General features: G+C 41.4%; 1 protein-coding gene across 1 annotated transcript in view; it reads right to left on the reverse strand.

Annotated features, from left to right (window-relative positions):
- Positions 1–1613: 1613 nt before the first annotated feature.
- Positions 1614–9239, reverse strand: part of LOC113838826 (mothers against decapentaplegic homolog 1-like) — a 14467-nt gene continuing 6841 nt past the window's right edge. The window contains exons 2-5 of the mRNA XM_027434341.2: positions 8388–8504; positions 5601–5822; positions 3557–3813; positions 1614–1757 (exon numbers count right to left, since the gene is read on the reverse strand). Of these exons, the coding sequence (XP_027290142.1) occupies positions 1614–1757; positions 3557–3813; positions 5601–5822; positions 8388–8504 (740 nt within the window). The remainder of the gene's footprint in view (positions 1758–3556; positions 3814–5600; positions 5823–8387; positions 8505–9239) is intronic.

A 9239-nucleotide genomic window follows, 5' to 3' on the forward strand; every position in this document is an offset into this window, starting at 1 on the left:
GAGGGCTCAGTGTTTGAGAGCACACATACTGCTCTTTCAAGAACTGGAGTTCAGGTCCCAAAACTCATATCAGGTGGCTCACAACTGTCATTCTCCAGCTCCAGGGGTATCTGATGCCTCTGTCCCCTGCTGGCACCTATACTCACACCCCCAAACCCCCTGTTTCCTTTCTCCTGACTTTAGATCACTCTGCTATTTACCAAGCCAGGTTCCATGTCCCCACTTTACCAAGTGAGCTTTATGTATCTAGTGAGATCACTTAAAATACAACATCCTTTTTTTTTGGTTTTTCGAGACAGGGTTTCTCTGTGGCTTTGGAGACTGTCCTGGACTTAGCTAAAAGACCACATCTTACCGATCCCAAATTTTAAGAAGCAAAGAAAGAAAATGACACATTTTTAATCAAAGGATTCAATAATGACAGATTTATTTATAATTTTCCAGTAGAGAAAGCCTGCTAGTGTTGGAATAAAAGTACTCAATGTATAAGAGCAGGGGAGAATAGAAAAAATTAACAAAATAAAACAAAACCAAACAGTATAAAAAAACAAAACAAAGCAAAAATGTTTGTAATGGATTCCAATAGGGATCTTCTTTAAACCTGTGAATAATGAACACAGTTACCAGGTTTGGCAAACAATTCATTTGGAATTTAAAACCTATGTCTGTATTGTAAACTCTGTAAAAACTGCTCATTAAATTCAAGCCATTCATATACTGGGCACTGAAACACAAAACCAGTTGATTTGCTAATAAAAGGAATTATATGTTCTCACAGTTATAGGAATTAACCAGCTGCTTAACTGCCATGAAGAGCAGATGAGATAGAAGAAAAGAAAGGAAAAAAGTCACATGAAACTCTAAAAAACTGAAATACAGCAAATTCAGACACCAGCTTGCTCCTTTAAGACAACAAACTGAACATTAGGTCATGGTCTACATTTCTGGTTGTCTTCTAATTTCCCCAAACCCACGCACAAATACCTTCTATACCCACTAACCATTTAGACTATTTCTTAGATCCAAATATTCTATATACACATATTTAGCAAGGAGCACAATCCTGATGTCATTCAGACAGCACTACAGTCAGCATAGAGCTTTAGAAAGAATACTGTGTATGTCATAAAGATTCACCTTTAAAAACAAACAAAGAACCCCATTCATTTCTAAACAAATAGTTTTAAAACATTATGAAAACCCATCAAAAGATGATTCAGTGTGTTCTCAGAACCTGATGAAGTGCACACTTCAAAGACTATTAGCGTAATACTCTGCCAAACACTCCCAACAAAAGGACTGCTCAGGATTGTTCTTCTTCTAATAGATAATTTGTCCCTGCCCTGGCCATCTCCTTTAAAACTATACATAAAAGTCCTGCTAAAAGTCAACATTTTAGTTGATCATACAACAGAATGTCACAATGTAAACTAAACAGATTCTTGATATCAGCATCATTTTACCAATATTTGTTAATTTCTCAATCCAACAGTTGGTCACAGAGGGCAAGTATTATCAAGACTCCCTTGTCAGGTTTTCACGCGTCTGACATATCCATCCTTCAAGTACATGCAAGGTTCAACAGTTTGCAAGAGACAGAAGCCAGAGGCCTTTTAAGACACTGAGGAAATAGGATTGTGGGGAGAACCCATCTGGGTAAGAACTTTATCCAGCCACTGGAGAGGGCCATGCAGATGTATCTCAATCCAGCAGGGGCCGCTAGTAACATCCTGCCTGTGGTACTTGGCTCCCCAACCCTAGGAAAAAGAAAGCACACTGGTGTCATTTAACTCTCTATCTCAAGTAAAAAATCATATGATTAGTTCACATAATTATGTTTGGACTCATGGCTATATCCCACAAGAAAACAAACATACTGCAAAAGCATGGGTAATTTTTGGGGATGGACGTTGGCCACCAAAAGTCTATCCAAGGACCCCAGGATCACCTATTTAGTCTGGTGTAGTGGCACATGCCTTTAATCCCAGCATTCGGGAAGCAGGGGCAGGCAGGTCTCTGTGAGTTCCAGGCCAGTCAGGGTACAGAATGAGACATTATTTCAAACAAATAAATAAAAATTATTATTCTTGGGTAATTACATATTTAAAATACATTCAGTAGTTGTTTGAGTTAAGATATTTTAGCCAGGAGGTGGTGGTGCACAGCTTAGATCCCAGCACTCAGGAATCAGAGGCAGGGGGATCTTTGTGGGTTCAAGACCATTGTGGTCTTCAAGAGCTAGTTCCAGGACAGCCTCCAAAGCCACAGAGAAACCCTGTTTCAAAAAAAAGATATTTTAAATATTTATTTCCCACTACATTAATGTTATGTTAACACTTTACTTACTTACTTATACTTTTAAGACATACTCTTAATGGGTAGCCCTGGCTGGCCTAAACTCCCTATGTAGACCAAACTGGCCTCAAACTCAGAGGTTACCTGTCTGATTTCTGAGCACTGGAATAAAAGGCATGTATTATCAAAGTGGGTTTATTTTTTAATATTTTATTTAAAAAAATGTGCAAATATGTACGTGTTTGAGTATGGATTTACCTATGAATGTGTGGTACCTGTGGATTTCAGAAGATGTTGGATCCTGGAGGTAGAGTTACAGGCTATCGTGATCCACTTCAGCTGGATGCTGGGACTGAACCCAGGACCACTGTAAGAGTCCTACACCTTTAACTGAACAATCCCTTGCCCCTTTATCTGTGTGTCCATGCCTGGAGAGCACAGGGGTCTACACTGGCTGTCTTCTTCAATCACACTGCACTGTATTTTCTGAGATGAGTTCTCTTGCTGCACCTGGGCTTTTGCCAATCAGGCTAGACTGGCGGCCAGCAAGCCCGAGGGATCCTATCTGTCTCCCATGCTGGGACTACACACAGCACTGCACCCAGCTTTTTGTTGTTGTTGCACGAATGTGTGTTTATGTACACCACAGTGTGCATGTGGAGCTCAGAGAACAAATCTGTGACGTTGGTTCTTCTCTCACCTTTTACACATGTTGTGTAGCAATATCTTCAAAGATAAAACCTTCTGTCTTATAGGGAAGCTCCAGAATTGCTGAATGTTTTAAGGGGAGGTGAAACACTCCACCCTCTAGGCAAAGTCCTTAAAACTCAGGAAGCAGACATCGTAAAACCTTTACTGAAACTGACAAGATTCACTAGGCTGTCCCTCCCCAGGCTGATATGAGCCGTAAGGACTGCTGAGACAGACAGACTGACTAGGCTGCCTGTTCTGGAATAAGACATGCTCCAGCCTGGACTCTACTAAACCCTTAGCTTGACCCGAAACCAACTGCATGATGACTGGGAGGCAGGGGGAGATAAAGGTGCCTGTCACCAAGCCTGGAGACCTGAGTTCCATCTCTGGGACCTGCGTGGTGGGAGGAGAGGACTATATTCTAAGTTCCCCTGACAACCTCTTGGACAATGGTGCTCTCAGTGGGCACTGATAGGAATATATACCAGGAAGGCACAGATATACATATTGTAAATAGCAGGGGTGAGACGGGGGTCAGGCCTGAATGAGATGGGCGGGTACTGCTCACCTTCACGAAACTCATTCGAATAGTGCACATTTTGGTGAGTTCATACACGGTCTCAAAACCATGGTTCACAGACTGTGCCAGTATCTGAGCAAACTCTTGGTTGTTGAAAATTTTCACGCTACACCCACTGGGGATCTTGCAGACAGTGGTGGGATGAAACCCATGATGGTAGTTGCAGTTCCGACTCTGCACAAAAATGCTGCTGTCACTCAGGCATTCGACATACACTTCTCCTCCGACATAGTACAGGTGGACGCCTGTGAGAGGACAGACCATGTCAGTCATAGGCTGAAAGGCAAACAGGCAGAGTCAAGTTTGGCCACTCACATAGCCGTTCTGACAGACATCTAGCTAACTATGTTATGCTTGTGATAACCAGTGTGTTCAGGAACAAACAAGTCTCTCAAAAATAATAATGGTTGACATTTTCATTTTGGTATTTAATGTCCTGCTTAACCAGAGTTGAAAGTATATGGACACTCTAAAAATAGAGCAATATAAAACCTGTAGTTTCCTGGGGTATCCTGTGTGCTTAAAGTCTTCTGCATTTATGCCAAGACTAAATTGTTCAGAAAACTTACGAGAGAGAGAAGGGATGATCAATAAACACATAGGAGTGAAACCCTGATTGAAGAATTACTGCTGGAAGGTGTAAGACATGAGGTCTAGTTAAAACAGACACTTTTTAAATAGAAAAAAAACATACTGTGTGAAAAAGGAGCTCACCAAAATAAGTACAAAAAACAATAATTGAAAACGTCTTATAACTTATCATGTTGGAAGATCAGGCAGCATCCCCCCTTCTCAGGAAGAAGGAGGAAGAGACCTAGATCCCCTCCTATTAAAGATGGACCAAGGAGAGAACCAATTCTGCAAATTTGTCCTCTGACCACTATGTGCCCCGTTATACACACAGAAAATAAACAAAAGCAAATCTTCAAAAAGGAAGATGGACCCTCTGGCCAAGACTCACGAGGGAGTAAGAAGAGGCTAGCAAACAGGCAGGTAGTATGACTTTGAGCTAAGAAGGTGCTTAGTTGGAATGGCTTAATAGAAAATGCTAGTGAGACTATCTGAGGAAACACAATGTGGCATTTCTACAGACACACAGGGCTAAGACCCCAGTATCAGCTCTACCCACTGTGGCAGAAATCCATTTTGTTTAGTGGTATACAGAGATATATTTAAGAACAAAAATATAGAGAAAACTTTTTTTTGGGGTTTTTCAAGACAGGGTTTCTCTGTGCATCTTTGGAGCCTATCCTGACACTACCTCTGGAGAGCAGGCTAGCCTCGAACTCACAGAGATCTGCCTGCCTCTACCTCCCGAGTGCTGGGATAAAAGCCATGCGCCACCAATACCCAGTGAGAAAACTTTTTAAGAAGAAAAAAAAACCCTTTTCCCTGATATCAAAAATGATGTCTTTTCATTTTAGAAAATTAAGACAATATATGAAATATAAAGATGTGGAAAATATTGGCATTCCTTCAGCAACAGAGGAAAATGCTTGTTAATTAACAGTCTGCAATTGTGTGTCCGGTTTTGCAATCATTAAAGCCTGTGTTGCAAACTCTCACATTTCTGTATGACTTGCTGCTGTAACTGTTTAACCAGGCTCCTTCAGCAGACCAGTATTGACACTAATTATCTACTATTGCAGTCATGACAAATGTCACTGGACGGTTTTTACTAATATCTATAAGAGACATTCCTGGAAGTTAAGCGGCTGGATCAAAGGATTTGAATCACTTTGCCAAATGACTTTCCAGAATGCTTGGGTTACATCAGCACTGTGAGTGCTATGATCAGCTGACCCACACCAGCACTGACACTGAGCTTACACAAAAGCAAAGTGTTCACACCTGCAAAGGGAATTGCTTTAATTTGAACATGGGGGCTGGGCATACCCTTGGTTTAGTGGCCATTTGGGAATCTCCTGCGAACAGCAGCATCTGAACATTTTGCATTTGCCACAAGAATGATGGGGTCACTTCTAGAGGAAGAAAAGATGAACGTTTGCAGGAGGGGTAAAGGGACAAGCACCTTTTCCGATATGTCGCCTGGTGTTTTCTATTGTGGAGTTCCGGTTAATGTTGGAGAGCAGCCCAAGGCAGAAGCGGTTCTTGTTGTTGGAAGGATCAGTGTAACCATCCACCAACACACTTGTGGAGGAGGCCTGGAACGCTTCACCCACGCGGTTGTTGAGCTCGTAGTACACAATAGAGCACCAGTGCTTTGGTTCCTCATAAAGAACAGCTTGAACATCTGCAAGAAGGAAAGAAATTTGCTCACAGTTACTCCTGGAGCACCCCAACAGAGACCGCATTGTAAAACTGGCTTAGCACGGTGGAATGAAGACAGGGAGGGGCAACTACGAGGATCACATAGGTCATTTCTGTGAGATCCAATGTACTTCTTACTAAGGGCGGCATTCTCCTTTCATTGGGGAACTGGCAGAGATCCAATATACCAGATCAGCAAGCCCGGCAACAGCACTTGCTGAATACAAATGACTTATAACTTGCTGGTTAACATGCAGAAATAATTGAAATCACTCCTTATGGCACACTACCTACAAGAAATACAGTGACCAATGAGAAAGCAAGTGGCACAGCAACAGGAGGTGCCTGGGGATGTGCCAATGGGGCTTGTGAAGAAAGGAACTGCTTTTGGCAAAGCCATGGCAGACCTCTGATTTCTCGAACCCTTGAAAACGAACTTCTTCCTATCATGAAGAATCTGCCTGGCTTCACAAGAGCTAGTGATGGCTGAAGCTCCAGTTTTGCTATAGCTCAGGAAGAAACCATGTCAGCTGGCCATTCTTCCCGAATAAAATATATCTCTCTCATCCAGACTCCATGCTAACCTCCTCCTATTTGCTTCAAGTCATGCCAAGCAGGTGTGTTTCTCTCTCCGTTCCCAGAATGGGCCAACGATATAAACTACACAGGTTTACCAAGAGGATGCAGCTTGTTAGGCCCAATCTCTTAAGGCTGATGAATCTCTAAACAGAAAATGCTTCTAAATGCTTTCAACCAAAAGGCTTGGAAAAGAGCCCTTTCTGCATCAAAACCTCTTATGCATGCCTTTTGAGAGCCCAGGCACACAAACCACACCATTGCCAAATTGATCATTACTGTTCTGAGCCTCATGGGGCTTCAGTGTACAAATATAAGAAATGGAAAGAAAATCCACGAGGACTGGGAGATGGAAAAGGAGAAGGACAAGGACAAGGAGGAGGAGGAGCAGGAGGAGGAGGAGGAGAAAGAGGAGGAGGAGAAGGAGGAGGAGGAGGAGGAGGAGGAGGAGGAGGAGGAGGAGGAGGAGAAAGACTTCCACATCCTTTTTTTGATTGCTTGTGGTTTTTCGAGACACAGTTTCTTTGTAGCTTTGTATACCACGCAGGCCTCTAACTCACAGCGTTCAGCCTGCCTGTGCTTCCGAGTGCTGCCATGTTCTTAACATAACCAGCCAGTTATTTGTTTTATATAAGTAGTTTAGCTGAAAAATATACTATTTCCCTTGTTTCTTTCCAGGCAATGCTTCCCTGTATGCTGCTCTTCAAGGAGCAAAGCTTATGCCAAACCCCAGAGAAGGCTGTGCCATCTGTCACATAGGCCTTCTATCAGCTTTCAGCATTGTTAAAAATGCTATTCATTTGGCTTACATGTGGACACATTTTTCTTATAAAAGGCCAGGAAGATCTTGTGAGACATATGGTCTTTATCACAACTATTCCACTCTGCCTTTGTAACCACAACAACAAATAAAAAAAACTAGCCATAGATAATACGTAACAAATGGGCAGTAGTGTGTTCTAATAAAGCTTTATTTACAAAAACAGAAAGTGGGCTGATCTGTATGCCGGCTGTAGCTTGCTGACCCATGTTCTGGGAATCCACCACAGGTAACAACAGGAGAATAGTCAAAGTTTTTTTCTCTGAAAATACTACGTGATTTTTAAATGGCTCCAACTGGGAACATTTTTTAAGCTATTTTAAAGGAAAAGACTTAAAAATAAGTCTCTATTTGGGGGTAACAGAGATAATCTCATCATGACCATTACAGGCCCCACACAGGGGCTCCCCAGATAAAAATTCCAAAAGTGGCATAGGGGCTGTTCTGAAGGCGTGAAAACACATGAGCATATAAATAACAGATGTATTTGTTATGTAAAACAGGACTCAATCATTTCCTCTGACTATCTTTGTAAGCACAGAGATTTTTAACAACCTCCTGTGAATAAAGGTATGTGAAACAGCCATACAAACCCATATTTATTGGTAACACATCATAGCCAGATACATTTTAAACAGTTATTTGATATATGTGCATATATGTAAATAAATGCATATATGATAATATATCACTTACTCATTTATTGAAGGTGAAAGCAAATTAGCATGCTAAAATCACAGATATTCTTGTTTATTTTTCCATAATTAATAAATCTTGGCTGATTATTCAACACTGGTCAACATACAGCATCTCAGATTGTCTTTAGAGGTGACTGACAGTTCGGTTTTCTAACCACCAATGCTAGAAACTCACTTCACCTAACTATGTAACACAAAATGGCAGAGCACGGCTTACGTCCGTTTCAGAGACCAGTGGGAATCTGAGACCTCCATATTCAATTCTGAGATCTCATATTGGACTGTGACAGAGTTTAAGTAAAAAGATGGGCTCTAGAGAATTCTTTCCATTAGGCTTAAAACAAAAACAAAACTTTTTTCCATGTTTCTGAAACAGCTACCTTTTTAATGTCTAAATGAGTAAAAGTAACATTTGGACAGGACATACAGACAACACTCTGACAACACATTTTACCTCCTCTGTTGATATTGGAGGGCAGTGCAGGTGCCATCATATTTGTGGCCATTGGCTGAGAGCCATCTTGGGCCATGGTGTCTTCAGGAGGCAGGTAAGCAGATGGGGGTATGTCAGCTACAAAGTTTGAAAGAAAAAAATCACATGCTTCAGGCACATACTCTCCTCTGGACTGAGAGCTTTTGCGTATGATTAGGCCTGCTCAAGTGTACACAGATGCATGTGTGTGCACTTGTATGCAGGGGTCAGAGGATAGCTTTAGGTAAACATTTTCCTTTTACTTAGAGTTGGTAATTTCTGAAGGTACAACATGGATGCTGAAATAAAATTTAATGTAAAGCACCTTAAGTGGCTCTATAAACATCATTTTCCCCCACAAAAATATCCGTGCATTTCATGATGATCTTTTATTTATCGTGCCCCTTTTGATGTCGACTGGCAAGAGCTCTGGCACTAATATTTGAGATGCTTGTTTACTAACCTGTCATCTGAAAAGTGTAATCCTCTAATTAGTCACTATTACACCATCCGTTATGACTAAAACAGGAAAATAACTGGTTTTTGTCTTTGCTAAGTTAAACAAGCAGATGTTCTCCATATTTCTGTTGCATTTCCTTGATGTTAAAAGCACATTTTTCTTGGGATTACGTCACTGGCTAAATGAATCTAATTAAATGGGGCAGACGGATACCCCAGTAATTAGCTCTTCTGCGGTTGCATTGATAACAAGGGTTCTTCAATGTTGGAAAAGCTCGCCAAAGCCACTTTTCAGAGCAGCAGTGTGTGTAACACATCTGCCTGGCTTCACAAGAGCTAGTGATGGCTGAAGCTCCAGTTTTGCTATAGCTCAGG

This window comes from Cricetulus griseus, unplaced genomic scaffold (genome assembly GCF_003668045.3).
Source record: "Cricetulus griseus strain 17A/GY unplaced genomic scaffold, alternate assembly CriGri-PICRH-1.0 unplaced_scaffold_111, whole genome shotgun sequence".
Lineage (NCBI taxonomy): Eukaryota > Metazoa > Chordata > Mammalia > Rodentia > Cricetidae > Cricetulus > Cricetulus griseus.